Source organism: Heterodontus francisci, chromosome 5 (assembly GCF_036365525.1).
Source record: "Heterodontus francisci isolate sHetFra1 chromosome 5, sHetFra1.hap1, whole genome shotgun sequence".
NCBI lineage: Eukaryota > Metazoa > Chordata > Chondrichthyes > Heterodontiformes > Heterodontidae > Heterodontus > Heterodontus francisci.
In genome coordinates this window covers 143,877,748-143,897,522 of record NC_090375.1, presented here as the reverse complement: position 1 = coordinate 143,897,522, position 19,775 = coordinate 143,877,748, and the positions used below count along the sequence as shown (strand labels likewise).

At 44.2% G+C, this 19,775-nt stretch overlaps 1 protein-coding gene across 1 annotated transcript in view; it reads right to left on the bottom strand.

Annotated features, from left to right (window-relative positions):
- The window catches only part of LOC137370075 (BEN domain-containing protein 5-like), a 66,133-nt gene extending 55,142 nt beyond the window's left edge, over positions 1-10,991 (bottom strand). Inside the window, exon 1 of the mRNA XM_068032179.1 lies at positions 10,616-10,991. Coding sequence (XP_067888280.1) covers positions 10,616-10,850 — 235 coding nt within the window. The 5' untranslated portion in view covers positions 10,851-10,991. The remainder of the gene's footprint in view (positions 1-10,615) is intronic.
- Between the last annotated feature and the right edge of the window lie 8,784 nt (positions 10,992-19,775).

The following is a 19,775-nucleotide window of genomic DNA, read 5'->3' as shown; positions in this document are numbered from 1 at the left end:
TCTAGAGGAGGTCTGAATGGGCAAGCAGAATCATTACCAACAGCTGCTGCCCAAAAAAAAACAAATCAGTTTATACAATCTGAAATTGTTGAACTCAAACGTTGAGGCCGGAAGGCTGTAAAGTGCTTAATCGAAAGACGAGGTGGTGTTCCTCGAGCTTACATTGAGCGTCATTAGAAGAATATAGGAGGCCCAAGAACAGAGAGCTCAGAGTAGGAGTGGGGTGAAGGATCAAAATGACAGGCAACTGGAAGCTCTTAGTTAACACTTGCGGACGGAACAAAGGTATCCAACAAAGCGATCACCCAATCTGCGCTTAGTTTCCGCAATGTCGTGGAGACCACAATGATCAGCAAATACAGTACACTAAATTGAAAGTACAAATAAATCGCTGTTTCACCTGGAAGGAGTATTTAGAACTCTGGATGGTGAGAAGGTAAAAGGGCAGGTGTTGCCTCTCCTGCGGTTGTACAGAAGGTGCCATGGGAAGGGAAGGGGTGTTGGGGGTGATTCAGGAGTGGACCAAGGTGACATGGAAGGTCCTTTTGGAATGCTGAAAGGGGAAGTAACATTTGATGGTGGAATCATGCTGGAGGTGGTGGAAGATGATCCATCAAATCTGGAGGTTGATAGAGTAGGAGGTGAGGACAAGAGGAACCCTATCATGGTTCTGGGTGGGAGGGAAAGGGGTGAGAGCAGAAGTGCAGAAAATAGAATGGACACAGTCGAGGGCCCTTTCAACCACAGTGGAGTGGAATCCTCGGAATGAGGTAAAAGGAAAACACATCAGAAGGACCGGTACGGAAGGTGGCATTGTCAGAACAGATGCACCGGAGACAGAGAAATTAGGAGAATCCTTGCAGGAAGCGGGGTGGGAGTAAGTGTAGTGAAAATAGCTATGAGCATCAGTGGGATTATAGTGGATATTGGTCGATATCCTGTCCCCAAAAATGGAGACAGCTAAGTCAAGTAAGGGAAGGGAAGAGTCAAATATGGATCATGTGAAAGTGAGGAAGTGGAAAGTGAGGGAAGACTGGAAATTGGAAGCAAAGTTGATGAAACTTTCCAGTTTGGGGAAAGAGTAGGAAATGGCACCAATAGTCAGCAATATACCACAAAAAGGGAAGGGGGATCCAAGTAGAACTGGAACAATGAATGCTCCACAGATTCCATTAAAAGGCTGGCGCAGCTGGGACGCATATGGGTTCCCATATCAACACCTTTTATTTGGAGGAAGTAAATGGGTCAAAGGATAGGTTGTTCAATATGAAGACAAGTTCAGCGAGGCAGAGGAGGGTGGTAGATGGGGACTGTTGGGCCTCTGTTCATGGAAGAAGTGGAGTGTCCTCAGGCAGTTATAGTGGGGGTTGGAGGTGTGGAAGGATTGGTGAAACGGAGACAGTTAGATCCAGGAAACTGGAAACTTTTAAAATTGGTGGAGGTGATGCAGGAGTGACAGATGTCGGTGGGAAGGGGAGATAGGGAAAAAAAAAGTTTGGTAGGGCAAGAACAGGCTGGAACAATGGGTCTATCAGAGCAATGCTCTTTGTGGATCTTGGGAAGTAAGTAAAAGCTGGCTATGCGGAGCTGGGGAACTGAGGTTGGAGGCTGTGGAGGGAAGAACCCCAGAGATGAGGTCAGTGACAGTCTTGTAAACAATGACGATGTTCGTGGTGAGGGCACAATCAATGGGGAGGTAGAATAGTTTGCATTGAGCCTTTGGAATTGAGAGGTCAGTTGAGCATGGTTTAAGAAGAATGTTGCAGTTGGTCCTGAGAATGGAGTGTTGTAGGTTTAGTGACAGTGACTTTGTGGAACACTTCTGTTCAGTCTGCAAGCATAACCATGACCTTCATATCACCTGTCATTTTAATTTTCTGCCTCACTCCCACTCTGACCTCTCTGTCTCAACCTCTTACAATGTTCCAATGAAGGTCAACATAAGCTTGAGGAACAGCACCTCATCTTTCAATTAGACACATTACAGCCTTTCGGACTCAAAATATTAAGTTCAATAATTTTAGATCATAACCACTGTCCCTAATTTTTTTTGGACAGCAGCTGTTCGTAATGATTCTGCTATTCCCATTTACACTTCCTCTAGACACTTTTTAAAAAAAACTTGTACCATCACTTTTTGCCTTTCCTTTTGCCTTGCACCATCATCCCGTTTACCATTTCATCTCTCCTGCCTTGTACTTAGCAGAGACCTTCCCTTTTGTTCTTTCCTCCCCTCCCCCTTTCTCTGCCTCTGTGCTCGTTTAGACTCCGGTGCATCTTTAACTTCTTCCAGTTCTGACGAAAGGTGATCAAGCTGAAATATTATATTAAAAATAGAAACAGAGGAACAGAAAATTTAAAAACATAGCGGGCTGAATTTTATCAGCGTGTTGCGCTCCATGGCGTCTCGCTGTGAAAGCAGCAGCCTTCTGACACAGAAGTGCCGCTGCACAGCCCCCGCGATATTACGTGCAGGCTGGTTTAAATGGAGGGGACGGAGTAGCCGCCCCGATGGTGTAGAGGGGGCGGTCGCCACGTCCCTGGCAATGGCTTCCAGCGCCATTTTTAAAGGGCTTCAAGCCCTGCAGGATATATTTAAAGGTACCGGTGAGCTTAAAAACTTTAATAAAACTTTAAAGTAACACTGAATTCCCTATCCCCCACCCCCCCCCCCCCCCCCAACTGAGTCCCAAACACATAAATAGACCTATACCCCCCAAAATACACTTCCGGAAATTCTGAACTTTCCCCCCCGAACTTCAGTATCTTTGACCCTCAGCCCCTTCCCACCATCCCCACAACCAATAGATTTAGTTTTCCCTGCTCCCCTCCAATCCCGGCTCTGATAATTTTATTCCTGTCCCCTCCCCACTAGTGTCTCGCCTTGGAACTCCAACAGAGCTCCGAAGGCGTGCGAGTCGCGGCCGGTTGGCCGTAAAATCAGCGTGGGACGGCCGCCATCGGCAGATAAGTTAATTTGAATTTTATTAATGCTCATTTAAAGGTGCCAGAAGAATCCCTGCATCAAGTGTGGTTCCTGTTGTCTCCTGTGTTTTAAGAAATCCTGAAATCTGAAGAAATCTTCTACTACTAAAAAACCTAAGAAGACCTGTTGCTACACTCCTGATGAAAGACCTATGTGAAGCCTGCTGCAGTTGAATTGCCTTGCAACCTACCTATCACAGACTGTTTATCAACCTCACTTGGAAAGACATCAAGTGGCACCCAAATACTCTATTCTGGGACACCTCACCAAACCGAAGAACCTCCTACCAGAACGTGACAAACTAAGTTATATTATTGTTCCTTTTATTCCTATGAAACAGCTGTAAACCAAAATCCTTTTTCCCCAGTTAACCGTTTTTTTTGGATGTATGCGTGTGCGCATGAGGCACAGGGAAATAAGGGGCTTTTCGTATATAGTTTTACTTCATTATTGGTTAAGACTTAGTTGTATAATAAATAGTTAATTTTGATGTTGCTTAAAGAAACCTGATTGGTATGCTTTATTCTGGGGGGAAAATATAATATTTGATTGGCTGTTCTTCGGTAAGTGGGAAAATTTACTGATATGCTATGACCCGTGGAGAAGTGGGACTGAATTAACAGTGCATTGCTCCCGCCTCGGTCGTAACAATAGGAAGAGATCATTCAGGCCATCGTGTTTGCACCAGACAAAAAGAGTGATCCAGCTTAATCCCAGTTCTTGGCCCATAGGCCTGTAGGTTACAGCACTTCAAGTGTACATCCAAGTATTTTTTAAATGCGATGAGGGTTTCTGCCTCTACAGGCAGTCAGTTCCAGAAGCCCACCACCCTCTGGGTGAAGAAATTTCTCAACTCCCCTCAAATCCTTCTGCCAATTACTTTAAAGCCATGCCCCCTCGTTATTGACCTCTCTGCTAAGGGAAATAGGTCCTTCTAATTTAATCTATATAAAACCCCCTTAATTTTGTACACCTCTATTAAATCTCTCCTCAGCCACCTCTGTTCCAAAGAAAACAACCCCAATCTTTCCTCATAGCAAAAATTCTCCATTCCTGCTAACATTCTCAGAAATTTCCTCTCAAGTGCGATCACATCCTTCCTATAACCCGGTGTCCACTACTGTATGCAGTACGCTAGTTGTGGCATAACTAATGTTTTATACAGTTCTGGCATAAGCTCCCTGCACTTATACTCTATGCCTTGGCTAATAAAAGAAAGTATCCTGTAAGCCTTTTCAACAACCTCATCTACCTGTCCTGCTATCTTCAGGTATCTAAGGACATGCATTCCAAGGTCCCTCGGTTCTTCTACATTTCTCAGTATTCTACCATTTACCTTGTATGCCCTCCCCAAATGCATCTCTCATACTTTTCAGGATTGAATTCCATTTTTAAAATTTTATTTATTTCATGGGATGTTACTGGCAAGGATAGCATTTGTTGTCCATCCCTCATTGCCCTTGAGAAGGTGGTGGTGAGCTGCCTTCTGAACTACTGCAGTCCATCTGGTACGGGTACACCCACAGTGCTGTTAGGGAGTTCTAGGATTTTGATCCAGCGATCTTGAAGGAACAGTGATATATTTCCCAGTCAGGATGGTGTGTAGCTTGGAGGGGAACTTGCAGATGGTGGCATTCCCACATGTCTGCTGCTCTAGGCTTTCTAGGTGGAAGAGGTCACAGGTCTGAAAGGTGCTGTCAAAAAAGGTGTGGTGAGTTGCTGCAATGCCTCTTCCATGTGGTACACACTGCTGCCATTGCGCATCGATGGTGGAGGGAGTGGAGGTTTAAGGTGGTGGATGGGGTGCCGATCAAGCGGACTGTTTTGTCCTGGATAGTGCCAAGCTTCTTGAATGTTGTTGGAGCTGTACTTACCCAAGCAAGTGGAGAGTGTTCCATCACACTCCTGATTTGTGCCTTGCAGATGGTGGAGGGGCTTTGGGGAGTAGTAGAGGAAAGAAGTTACGAGTGGGAGTGGTCTACAGGCTCCCTAACAGTAACCACAATGTAGGCCGGTGGGTCTGGTACCAGTGACGAGCTCGCTGTACAATGTGTCCTTGGGGATCCTGCCATCGTCCGTGCGGCTCACATGGCCAAGCCATCTCAGGCGCCGCTGGCTTAGTAGGGTGTATATGCTGGGGATGTTGGCCGCCTCGAGGACTTCTGTGTTGGAGATACGGTCCTGCCACCTGATGCTAAGGATTCTCCGGAAGCAGCGAAGATGGAATGAATTGAGACATCGCCCTTGGCTGACGTACGTTGTCCAGGCCTCGCTGCCGTAGAGCAAGGTACTGAGGACACAGGCTTGATACACTTGGACTTTTGTGTTCTGTGTCAGTGCGCCATTTTCCCACACTCTCTTGGCCAGTCTGGACATAGCAGAGGAAGTCTTTCCCATGCGCTTGTTTAATTCTGCATCGAGAGACAGGTTACTGGTGATAGTTGAGCCCAGGTAGGTGAACTCTTGAACCACTTCCAGAGTGTGGTTGCCGATATTGATAGATGGGGCATTTCCCATGATGTTCGTTTTCTTGAGGCTGATGGTTAGGCCAAATTCATTGCAGGCAGCTGCAAACCTGTCAATGAGTCTCTGCAGACACTCTTCAGTGTGAGATATTAATGCAGCATCGTCAGCAAAGAGGAGTTCCCTGATGAGGACTCTCCGTACTTTGGTCTTCGCTTTTAGACGGGCAAGGTTGAACAACCTGCCACCTGATCTTGTGTGGAGGAAAATTCCTTCTTCTGAGGACTTGAATTCATGTAAGAGCAGCAGGGAGAAGAAGATCCCAAACAGTGTAGGTGCAAGAACACAGCCCTGTTTCACACCATTCAGGATTGGAAAGGGTTACTATGCAAAAATTGTTACTATGCAAATGTCTTTCAAGTCAAGGGTCCTTTTTTTTATTAAAAGCAAGTTCTTTCTTTACTCCAGTTTAGTAAATCAATGTTCATGTGGCAAAATTAATGTGCCTCATTCTTGGCAGGTGGGGGAGCCTGCATGACACTGTGATGAGGTCAGCAGCCGAGTGGCCCTGGTAGAACCCAAACTGAGTGTTAGGAAGCAGGTTGTTGCTGTTAAAGTGGTGCTTGATAGCACTGTTGACGACACCTTCCACCACTTCGCTGATGATCGAGAGTAGACTGATGGGGCGGTAATTGGCCGGATTGAATTTGTCCTGCTTTTTGTGGGCAGGACATACCTAGGCAATTTTTCACATTGTCGGGTAGATGCCGGCATTGTAGTTGGACCGGAACAGGTTGGCCAGAGGCACGGCTCGTTCTGCAGCACAAGTCTTCAGTACAACAGCCGGGATGTTGTCAGGACCTATAGCCTTTGCAGTATCCAGTGCCTTCAACTGTTTCTTGATATCAAGTGGAGTGAACTGAATTGGCTGAAGTCTGGCATCTGTGATGTTGATGACCTCAGGAGGAGGCCGAGATGGATCATGCACTCTGCATTTCTGGCTGAAGATGGTCGCAAGTGCTTCAGCTTTTTATTTTGCACTGTTGTGCTGGACTCCTCCATCATTGAGGATGGGGATATTTGTGGAGCCTCCTCCTCCTCTTAATTAATTGTCCATCACCACTCATGACTGGAACTGGCAGGACTTCCACTTTTCTGCCCTCCTGACCAGTCCATTGATGTCTTCCTGCAGTCTATAGCTTTCTTCCTCACTATCAACCACGCATTGTTCCATCTGCCAACATCTTAATCATACCCTCTATATTTAAATCTAAATCATTGATATGTACCATGAAAAACAAGGGACCTCGTACTGAGCCCTGTTGAACTCCAATGGAAAAAGCCTTCCAGTCACAAAAACACCAGTCAACCATTACCCTTTGCTTTCTGCCAATAAGCCAATTTTGGCTGCAACTTTCCACTTGCCCTTGGCTCCCATGAGCCTTTAATTGTCTGCCCAGTCTGCCATGTGCAACCTTGTCAGACGTTTTACTGAAATCCATGTAGTCTATGTTAAAAGTGCTACTTTCATTGACCCTCATTACCTCATCAAAAATTCATTCAAGTTAGTCAGACAAGGCCACCCCTTAACAAATCCATGCTGACTGTCATACGAATATACAAATTAGGAACAGGAGTAGGAAATTCGGCCACTTTAAGCCTGCTCAGTCATTTCATAAGATCATGGCTGATCTGATAGCAGCCTCAACTCCAGTTTCCCGCCTACCCAAGATACCTTTTGACTCCCTTGTTGGTCAATAATTTATCTACCTCTGCCTTAAAAATATTCAATGACCCTGCCTCCACCGCTCTCTGGGGAAGAAAGTTCCAAAGACACTCAACCCTCAGAGTCATAGAGTTATACAGCACAGAAACAGGCCCACATGTCTGTGCGGCCATCAAGCATCTATCTATTCTAATCCCATTTTCCAGCACTTGGCCCTTAGCCTTGTATGCTATGGCGTTTCAAGTGCTCATCTAAATACTTCTTAAAATGTAGTGAGGGTTCCTGCCTCTACCACCCCTTCAGGCCGTGTGTTCCAGATTCCAACCACCCTCTGGATAAATTTTTTTTCCCTCAAATCCCCTCTAAACCTCCTGCCCCTTACCTTAAATATAAGCCCCCTGGTTATTGACCCCTCCGCTAAGAGAAAAAAAGTTTCTTCCTATCGATCCTATCAATGTCCCTCATAATTTTGTAAAGCTCAATCAGGTCCCCCCCCACCCTTCTCTGCTCTAAGGAAAACAACCCTAAACTATCCAATCTCTCTTCATAGCTGAAATGCTCCAACCCAGGCAACATCCAGGTGAATCTCCTCTGCATCCTCTCCAGTGCAATCACATCCTTCCTATAGTGTGGTGCCCAGAACTGTACACAGTACTCCAGCTGTGGCCTAACTAGCGTTTTATACAGATCCATCGTAACATCCCTGCTCTTAAATTCTATGCCTCGGCTAATAAAGGCACGTATCCCATATGCCTTCCTAACCACCTTATCTACCTGTGTTGCTGCCTTCAATGATCTGTGGACAAGTACACCAAGGTTCCTCTGTACTTCCTAGGGTCCTACCATCCATTGTATATTCCCTTGTCTGTCAGTCCTCCTAAAATGCATCATCTCACACTTCTCAGGATTAAATTCCATTTGCCACTGCTCCACCCATCTTCCCAGCCCACCATCTATATTGTCCTGTAATCTAAGGCTTTCCTCCTCTAAAACCTCAAACTGTGTCCCCTAGTTCTATTCTCTCCCACAAGAGGAAACATCCTTTCAGCATCGACCCTGTCAAGTCCCCTCAGGATCTTATGTTTAAACAAGATCACCTCTCATTCTTCTAAACTCCAATGAATAAAGACCCAACCAACTCTCATGCATTTATATCCTTTCTTAGACAAGGAGAGCAAAACTGTACACAGTACTCCAGATGTGGTCTCAACTGTAGCAAAATATCCCTACTTCTATCATAGAGAGATACAGCACTGAAACAGGCCCTTCGGCCCACCGAGTCTGTCAACCATCAACCACCCATTTATACTAATCCTACATTAATCCAATATTCCCTACCACATCCCCACCTCCCCTTAATTCTCCTACCACCTACCTACACTAGAGGCAATTTTACAACGGCCAATTTACCTATCAACCTGCAACTCTTTGGCTGTGGGAGAAAACCGGAGCACCCGGCAGAAACCCACACGGTCACAGGGAGAACTTGCAAACTCCGCACAGGCAGTACCCAGAACCGAACCCGGGTCGCTGGAGCTGTGAGGCTGCGGTGCTAACCACTGCGCCGCCCCTAATGTTCCATTCCCCTTGCAATAAACAACAACATTCCATTTGCCTTCCCAATCACTTGCTGTATCTGTATACCAACCTTTTGTGATTCATGCACCAAGACACCCAGATCCCTCTGTACCTCAGAGTTCTGCAATCACTCTCCATTTAAATATGCTGCTTTACTATTCCTGCCAAAGTGGATAAATTCACATTTTCCTGCATTATACTCCATTTGCCAAATTTTTGCCCACTCACTTAATCTATCTATATCCCTTTGCAGACTCATGTCCTTTTCACAACTTACTCTCCTAGCTATCTTTGTGTCATCAGCAAATTTAGCAACCATACATTCGGTCCCTTTTTTCCAAGTCATTGATATAAATTGTAAATACAAATTGTTGAAGTCCCAGCACTGATCCCTCTGGCACTCCTCGTCACATCTTACCAACCCAAAAATTACCCATTTATGCCTACTCTGTTTCCTGTTAGCTAACCAATCCTCTATCTATGCTAATATGTGACCCCTGAATGCCATGAGCTCTTATTTTGCTTAGCAACCTTTGATGTGGCACCTTGTCAAATGCCTTCTGGAAATCTAAATATAGCACACCCACAGATTCCCCTTTATTCACATTGTTATTTCCTCAAAGAACTCAAATAAATTAGTCAAACATGATTTCCCTTTCATAAAACCATGTTGGCTCTGCCTAATTACATTGAGATTTTCTAAGTGTCCCGCTAACCTTAATCTGTGCCTTTCTAAATGACGATTTAAATTGTCCCCAAGAACTTTCTCCAATAATTTGTTCACAGGTTAGGCTGACTGCCCTGCAATTACTGGGTCTATCCCTTCTTCCCTTTCTAAACAACAGTACAATGTTAGCTGTCCTCATGTGCCATGCCTGTAGCCAGGGAGGATTGGAAAATGATGGTCAGAACCTCTGCTGTTCCTTCCCTTGTTTCCTTTACTTAGCAGCGTGGAATACGTTTCATCCAAGCCTGGCGATTTATCCACTTTCAAAGATGCTAAACCCCTTAATATATGTTTATACCATCCAATATTTCACACTCCTACTTAACTACCATGTTTGCACCATCCCACTCTTTTATGAAGAGTATTTTGTTTTTTTAAACAAGGATAGATGTGCATGTCTTGCACCTTAAGGTGCAGATTGCCTGAAGTCAGGATGAGTGATGTCAGACAGGATACTATCTCGATTCACACAGATTTGCGACTTGGTCAAGTTTCGGAAGGTTGCAAAGCAACCCTTGCACTTCAGAAATTGAGAAATTTGGAAACAACTTTCCACACCAGTTCCTCAGCCATTAAACTGCGATATTTGCAGAAATTTCTCTTACAACAATAATGCTAACTTTAAAAATGACACGGTCTGTTCACATTTTACGGTAACTGCAATACAATCTTCAAACTGCAACAGCAATCGTAAAACTTTATGCACAGTATACATGCAGTAGCGTCTCCCCGCGTCAGAGAATAGTAATTACGTGCTGAAAAGGGAAAATTATCGAAACTCAAATTTAGCCTTTTCTCTGCAGATATGAAAATTAAACGGACGGGAGATAGAGGAGTTCGAAAGAAAGTAGTGACCGGAACAAAAACAATGAAAGACGCTACCCACCACAGAATGGAGGAAGAACCCCACCCCACCAACATCAACCATCTTCAGCATGGGGGGCGGGGGAGAGAATGGGGCCACGTGTTTCATCCAATTGTGGCTATTTCCGGCGGGGGGGTCTCCAAACAACCACTGGCTTTTCACACGGCGGATGGGACAGTAGAAGCTCGGTTCGACCTTCTTACAAAGTGCTCAGCACTGGGCTAACACGACGCATTCCCTCCCTTGTTTCTGGCCTGGATTAGTACCTACCTCCCAGAGCAAGGATCTGGGCCTTCCGGCAGTGGGCCCCCTTGGTAACGGCGCCTGTTTCCGGCTCTCCCGGCCCGGGCCCTGATCCCGGACCCAGTCCCACACCCGGCAACAGCAGTCGGTAAACTTGTTTCTTGTTGAAGTCGCATTTGGATGTGGGGTGGAAATTTTTAATGTGAGACACGGGCACGATATGATGCACTTGGCCCTGCAGGAAGCGCACGCAGGCGAACATGTCGGTTTGTGAAGGGCGCCGGCCTGCCGCTCCCGCTCCAACACCGTGGAGAAAAGGGGCGCGAGCAGGAGCCGGATCTCGGGCTCCACCGCGAGCCCCCAACCAGCAGCTGGCTGCGCCTGACGTCACCAGCAGAGGCGCACTGCCCCCGGCTACAGAGAACCAGGCTCAGTCTGTACCCCAGGACGCAAAGGGCATTGGAATGAGAGGCATCAATTTGCTGTGGCTCGGAATCCAGGAATTTTCAGTGTCACCGGGGTCTGTTATGCAAAATCGCTGTGGTTGGGCAGCGAGTCAGGCTCCATACACTGTGTAGAATTTCATGGAATTTGCCCTATTTATAATACTTTGTTTGGGGAATGGGATAATTCCGCAAATTGTACATGGTTCACTAAGCAGGATGAGGCAAATAATAATACAGCCGACTTAAGGGTGAAAAGTTAAGCACACTGAAGATTCACTAAAAAATGCAAACTTTACTTGGTACACAGCTCATGATGCAAAGAATAACCAAGAAGGCGAGCAGCACACAAAGGAAGCTTAAATGTACAAGGTAGACTGCTGTCAACATATACAGAATAGTTTGCACTCTTTGCACTTGCTGATTTAAAATGAAATCAACTCCCTTTTTTGTGAATTCTGTGCCCATAGAAGCAAGGAATATGAGCATTGGGCAATTTGCCGCTGTTATTTTGAGGACCCAAACTGCAGTATAGTCATATCCAGGTGAAAGTACCTATTCTGTGCCATCGCAAAATGCACTCCCTACTGCAACAGTTCATATGATGTAGGAACACCCATAGTGCTGTTAGGTCGGGAGTTCCAGGATTTTGACCCAAGGATGATGAAGGAATAGTGATATATTTCCAAGTCAGGATGGCGTGAATTGGAGGAAAACTTGCAAGTGGTCATGTTCTCATGCACCTACTGCCCTGGTCCTTCTAGGTGGTGGAGGTTGCAGGCTTGAAACTATGCAGTACTCCAGTTTGCAGGGCCTCAACTATTTACTATCTATATTAATGACTTAGAGGAAGGGTCAGAGTGTCGTGTATCCAAATTTGCTGATGATACAAAATTAGGTGGGAGGGCATGTTGTGATGAGGACACAAAGAATCTGCAAAGGGATATAGATAGGTTAAGTGAGTGGGCAAAAACTTGGCAGATGGTGTTCAATGTGGGAAAGTGTGAGGTAATCCACTTTGGTAGGAAGAATAAAAAGGCAGAATGTTATTTAGATGGAGAAAGACTACAAAATACTGCAGTACAGAGGGATCTGGGTGTTCTTGTGCATGAAACACAAAAGGTTAGCATGCAAGTGCAGCAAGTAATTAGGATGGCAAATGGAATTTTGGCCTTTATTGCCAGGGGGTTAGAGTTTAGAAATAGGGAAGTCTTGTTACAACTGTACAGGGTGTTGGTGAGGCCACACTCGGAGTACTGTGTACAGTTTTGGTCCCTGTATTTAAAGAAGGATATACTAGCATTGTAGGCAGTTCAGAAAAGGTTTACTAGGTTGATTCCTGGGATGAAGGGGTTGTCTTATCAAGAACGGCTAAGCAGGTTAGGCCTTTATTCATTGGCGTTTAGAAGAATGAGAGGTGATTTTATAGAAACATATAAGATTTTAAGGGGGCTTGACAGGGTAGATGTTGAGAAGATGTTTCCTCTAGTGGGGGAATCTCGAACTAGGGGACATAGTTACAGAATAAGGGGGCATACATTTAAAACTGAGATGCAAAGGAATTTCTTCTCTCAGAGGCTGGTGAATGTCTGGAATTCTCTGCCTCAGAGAGTTGTGGAGGCTAGGTCACTAAATGTATTTGAGGAAGTGGTAGGTAGATTTTTGAAATCTCGGGGAGTGGAGGGTTAGGCAGAGCAGGCCCGTAAGAGGAGTTGAGGCCTGGGACAGATCAGCCATGATCTTATTGAATGGCGGGGCAGGCTTGAGGGGCTGAATGGCCTACTCCTGCTCTTATTTCTTATGTTCTTATGTTGAATTGTGCTGTCGAAGAAGTCTTGGTGAGTTGCTCCAGTGCACCTTGTAGATGGTACACATTGCAGCCACAGAGTGCATATGATGAGGGAATAAAGACTTTGTGTAAATTCATTTCATGTAGGACTTTACAGTCAAGAGTTTTCTAGAATATTAGTCTGGGATGAATTCCAAGCCAAGTTCAAAAGATGCTATCTACTATGCCACCCAGTTCCTTGTTGTTATTATTTTCCACGTAAAAGAAAAACATAATCAAATCTTTTACAGATCAGGTTCAATAAATTTATATTGTATGCACATGGTATATCATACATTATTTATTATACACTGGTATGTGCAGAGGTGTGCACAGAGCTGGGAGAATATATAAATGGAGTGCTTGCTATACAGAGTGACAATGGGAATTTGGCGAGTGTAGTCAATCATACAGAAAATGTGTTTTAATCAGCTGAAATTGAACATATGTTTACTTTAAAACTGCAAGTCAGTGACTTCCATGAACGGTGGGCACCAGAGGGACTGGAGTGCACCATGGATGCACAAAACAGCATGTTGATTTTGTTACAATTTAGAGTTATTGTTTGTGCACCTTGAAAAAGAGTTCCCCCCCCCCCCCCCAGGTAAATTGAACTATGATTGATGAAATTATGTTATCTAAATGACCATTTCTAAAGAGACAAGTAAGTGGCAGTTCATAGTTAATCAGATTAAGTGCACACCTAATTGTTAATTGTTGTGGCTGACAAGTTTTAAGTAGGGTATTTGTAAAAGGAATATATTAGAGATATAACTGTTACACACAGAGCTGGGAGAATCTGATAAACAGCATAGCTTGCTAAACAGAGTGTCAACAGCAATTTGGTGGGAGTGGGAAATCGGGGGGAAGGAGGTGCTAAGCAATTTAAACCAAGGGGACCACAGTAAATGTATAAATATTCAGAATAATGAATTGGATCTAAAGGAATTTTTTAAACAAAATAATGGCACAACTGAGACTCATTGCCTGCAAATCCTGTGCTATAGGAACTCCAGGACTCTTCACATATCCTGGTTAACCACATGAGCAGGAAGTGCCTCCAATTGCTCAAACTTCAGTTCAGGGCTTCTGAGCTTGAGGAGCAGCTGCAAGACATATAGAAGGCTGAGAATTTCTTGTAGCACATGTTCCAGGAGGCAGTCATCCCAGACCTACAAAGAGCTCAGGAAGATAGTAAGTGGGTGGCATCCAGCAGAGTAGGAAGAGGCAGACAGTACATGAATCCTCCGGGAGTATGGCACACTCAAACCTGTTTTCAGTACTGAATACTGGTGAAGGTGGTGACATCTGTGGGACACTGCACAAGGAGCACAGCAAAGTGTAGAAACGCAGTGGTCATAGGGGGATTCCATAGACAAGTGTTTCTGCAGCCAGCAACGCGAGTCCCACATAGTGTGTTGTTGTCTCCTTGGTGCCAGGGCAAAGACCATCAATGAGTGAGCGCAAAATATTTTGAAGGAAGTTGATGAACAGCCAGAAGCTGTTGTCCACGTGGGAACCACTGACACAGAGTCATAGAGCCATTTATGCACTACTATGTATTCCATGATCCAAGTAATTTATATATAGCAAAAAAAAGCAGTGGTCCGAGCACTGACCCTTAGAGAACACCATCCTCCAATCTGAGAAACAACTATTTACCATGACTCACTGTTTTCTAGATATAGGATGGAAAGGGTTGAGGTCCTGCAATCATAGTTTCAGGAGCTAGGGAGGAAGTTAAAAAGCAGGACCTCCAAGGTAGTAATCTCTGAATTACTCCGAGTGCCACATGCTAGCGAGTATAGGAATAGTAAGAGAAATCAGGTTAATGCATAGCTTGAGAAATGATGCTGGAGGAAGGGTTTCAGATTCCTGGGGCAGTGGGACCAGTTTTGGGCCAGGAGGAACCTGTTCAAGGTAGATAGGTTGCGCCTCTACAGAGCTGGGACCAATATCTTCACAGGAATGTTAGCTAGTACTTTGGGGAGTGTTTAAACTAATTTGGCTAGGGGATGGGCATCAGGATGAAACAGTAGAGAGGAAAAACAGGGTGCACAGAGGACTGGGAGAGGCAAAGAGCACTAAAGTAAAGAACAATTCAGAAATAGGAGGGATCAGACATGGGGGCAAATGCAAAGCAGTCTAAAATGGGTTTGCAGGCAAATGCACAAAGTATGGTAAATAAGGTTAGTGAGCTACAGGCACATGTATCCACATGGGACTATGATATAGTGGCAGACAACAGAGATCTGGCTCAAAGAAGTGGGGCTTGGGAACTTAATATTCCTTGCTACAAGGTATTCAGGAAAGCTAGGGAAAAGAAAAAAGGAAGGGAGGTTGGCAGTATTGGTCAATGAAACTGTCATACCACCAGAGAGGAATGATGTAGTTGAGGGGCCAAGGAGGAAGTCTATTTGGTTAGAATTAAGGAACAATCAAGGAGTTATTATGCTACTGGTACATACTATATAGGCTACCAAATTGTGGGAATGAGATGGAGAAGCAAATTTCCAGACAAATGACAGAAAGATGCAAGAACTACAGAATAATGATAGCACCAAAACAGGCCCTTCAGCCCACACCAACCATCAACCACCCATTTATACTAATCCTACATTATTCCCATTTTCCCTCTCATATCCCCACCTTCCCTCAATTCTCCTACCACCTACCTACACTAGGGGCAATTTTTACAATGGCCAATTTACCTATCAACCGACAAGTCTTTGGCATGTGGGAGGAACCTGGAGCACCCAGAGGAAACCCACACAGTCACAGGGAGAACTTGCAAACTCCGCACAGGCAGTACCCAGAACCGAACCCAGGTCGCTGGAGCTGTGAGGCTGCAGTGCTAGCCACTGTGCCACCCTGTGATGGGGGTCTTCAATTATCCTAATATAGACTGGGACTGTAGCGGTATACAGGACAATGAGGGGGAGAAATTCCTGAAATATGTAAGAGAGAACTTTCTTGGTTGTGTGATTCTAGCCCAACAAGGCAGGAAGAATGCTGGAACTAGCTCTGGGGGAATGAAGTACAGCAAGTGCAGCATGTTTCAGCTTTTTGGGAACAACGATCAGGTTTAGCATAGTTATGGAAAAGGACAAGGTACAATCGAGTGTGAAAATACTTAACTTGAGGAGGATTAACTTCATTGAGTTGAAAAGGGATCTGGCACAGGTAGACTGGAATCAAACACTGGTAGGCAAAACAGGCATAAAGGAAATTAGAGGGGCAAAGAGAGTGTGTTAGATTAGCATCTAACATAAAAGGGAATCCAAAAGTCTTTTCTAAACACAAATAGTAAAAGTGTAATCAAAGGAAGGTTGAGGCCGATTTGGGACCAAAAAGATCTTGTGAAGGTTGAGGGTATAAGTCAGGTACTGAATGAGTACTTTGCAGCTGCCTTCACTGGAGAAGAGGATTGCCGCTGTAGCAGTAAAGGAGGAGGCAGTAGTGATATTGGATAGGATATAAATAGATAAAGAGGAGGTATTGTAAAGGTTGGCAGCCCTCAACAATTAGCTAACGTCCTTGCTTCTGATCACTATATAGCAAGCATGCCTGTAACATTGAGCGAAGCCAGTCTTCTACCCTCCATAAAATTCAGCTTATCCAAAATTCTGCTACCTATATTCAGAACTTGCACCAAATCTTGCTCACCCATCACTCTGCTCATGGCTCCCAATCCACCAGCACCTCCGGTTTAAAATTCTAATTCTGATGTTCGAATTCTTCCATGGTCTCACCACTTCTTATCCCTTCTACCCCCACCCCCCCCCCCCCCCCCCCCCCCCCCCCCAACGAAGGAGAACTCTGCATTTCTCCAACTCTGGAGTCGTGCACATATCCACGTGGTTTGTCCGACCAATGGCAGACACGCATTCAGCTGTCCAGGCCCCTAAGCTCTGGAATTTCCTCCCTAAAACACTCTGCCTCTACCTCCATCTTTAAGACTCTCCTTAAAACCTCTGTCCTAATATCTCCTTCGGCTCTGTTAATTTTTGTCAGATTATAATCCCGTGACATGCATGGGCACGCTTTCCTACTTCAAAGGTGCTACATTAAAAAAACATTGTTGTTGACAAGAGCAATTGGCCTCGAGTGAACTGCAACCCATAAATGAGTCAATGGCCCAGATTTAGCAGCAGTAATGATGAAGAAACCGTCAGCATTCACCGTCATTATTTCTCTGGAGTCTGCACATGCAGTTAAACGTATAAATCCAGAGGCTGCTGTTAGTGATTCTACACCTCTCCAGAGGTGTCAATCTGGTGAAATCTGGACTAATGAGAACTTCCACTTTTACACTTTTAGTCTCGCTACAAAAATCTCTGGAAAAAGTTATGCCTTTTTGAATGAGGTGTAACTGAGTTTTTAAACAGCATACTAAATTCATAATTACTGTTAAACAGCCTCATGGCCCTGAAAGTTATTTTACATTTGTTCAATGTCAAATTTCTCCATGATGGGAAATTCCACATATTTAAAAATTTATTTTTAAAGTTTGTTTATTATATTCTAGCTTCTACCTCAGTCCTATGTGTATGTCCCAATCATTTATTTCACTATCTGTAAAATTTAAAAATTAAAAGTGAAGGGATTCAGTGGTTTTTACATGCTGGTTTGCAATCTGTGAGAATACTTCAATGTGATTGTTTCCTTACCCTGCTTGACGCCATCACTGTTGGCGCCACTGGTATCAGACCCACCGGCCGTCCATGTCTCCGTTATAAAGACGTCTGCAAACGCGACATGAAATCGTGTGACATTGATCACAAGTCGTGGGAGTCAGTTGCCAGCATTCGCCAGAGCTGGCGGGCAGCCATAAAGACAGGGCTAAATTGTGGCGAGTCGAAGAGACTTAGTAGTTGGCAGGAAAAAAGACAGAGGCGCAAGGGGAGAGCCAACTGTGCAACAGCCCCAACAAACAAATTTCTCTGCAGCACCTGTGGAAGAGCCTGTCACTCCAGAATTGGCCTTTATAGCCACTCCAGGCGCTGCTTCACAAACCACTGACCACCTCCAGGCGCGTATCCATTGTCTCTCGAGATAAGGAGGCCCAAAAGAAAAAGAAAGAAAAAGAAAAGAAAGAATTACTGTTAAACAGCCTCATGGCCCTGAAAGTTATTTTACATTTGTTCAATGTCAAATTTCTCCATGATGGGAAATTCCACATATTTAAAAATTTATTTTTAAAGTTTGTTTATTATATTCTAGCTTCTACCTCAGTCCTATGTGTATGTCCCAATCATTTATTTCACTATCTGTAAAATTTAAAAATTAAAAGTGAAGGGATTCAGTGGTTTTTACATGCTGGTTTGCAATCTGTGAGAATACTTCAATGTGATTGTTTCCTTACCCTGCTTGACGCCATCACTGTTACTGGGCACTGGCGCCAGATCCAAACTGATGTCGGGAAAGGGAAAGTCGACACCACAGAGATCGCCCTTGCTTCACCACTAACGCCAAAATCTAGCCAAATGTTTTTGGAGATAAGGAGTTAGAGTAAATTGTTTAGAAGAAGAAAAAAGTTTGACATAAGAGGGAACTTACTAAGATAGGCCAGTTGTTTGATGAGTCAATGATCTTTCAACAGCTGGTTAAAAAACTTCAGCCTAGTTTGCTACCTCCAAAATATGTGTTAGCTACGTGCCTTGCACTATGTTGCAAACCCCAGGGCACAGTGACCCCTTAGGCATTTGCATCATGAACTTGAAAAACCCAACAGATACATCTATATATACCCAATCTTGGTCATCTCCAATGCTCACAAACGGCGTATAAAAACTAGTCGTCGTCCAACAGCAAGATATAGGAAGCTAGAAGAAGAAACAGGTAAAAGCATGGAGATGATGCTTAATGTACCGATTTGAGGTCAAATCAAAATCATTTGCCAAATCTGAAGCAGCCCACACAGATTTCACAAGTTCCATTCTTGCCGGAAAGGAATTCAGTCAGATGTTTATACATTTGTGTATGTTCTCCTTAATCCCCTGAATCAAATTGTTCTAGGCAACAATCTCGAAGAACAAGACTACAGTTTGGCTTCATACCTGGCTCCAGACCCAGCCCTGTGCATCCTGACTGGAGGTTGAGAGCCCACTGCATAGATTGCACTCAAAGCAACAAGTAAATACAGCCCCTACCATTGCAAAGTCTAGCTACTTTCACTCAAATATGCATCTATATCTCAATGAAAATAGTTGATGTATAATGTTTAGTATTGAGGCAATACCATACAATCTGAGTCCTCTTCTTGGAGACTAAGTGTCCTGCATAAACAACGGAGAGGCAACATAACTGAATTTATGAAATAGTGCAATACATTGATCCAAAACCCAGCAGAGATGATGATCCAACAGATGTTCATCTGCTCAATAACCGCAACTGATAGTCTGCTTCTGTCCCTATTCTTCCCTTTAGGTCCCCATGCACCATGATCAAACTTATTAGGTGATTGGCTGATCTGCTTTGCAAGCCACTTTCAATGCCACTCTTTACATAGTGGACCCAGGGGGTGAAGTAGAGTCAGTTGCACAGTCTCATCTCCCCAAAGGTTTGACAGATTGGTCCAAAACATTGCAAATACAAAATTCTAAATTAACATAAAATATTGTGCAGAATTAAAGTGTGTGGTAAAGAATGACTGAATTATTTTGACTGTTGAAAGAAATATTTTTCAAATATTTTAGTAAGATATATGTATTTAGGCAAATATTGATTTATGTTTCACTGTTAAAATTCTGGGACTTGTCAATATACATTGTCTAAACAAGGGTTGTCCAACCTTTTCGCGTGTGGGGCCACATTACAATTTTTATCTTACATAGGGGGCCGGTGAGACAAATTCAGAAAGATAAAGGCATTAAAAATTTATCTCACTATTAATCAAAACAACAAATGTGCATTT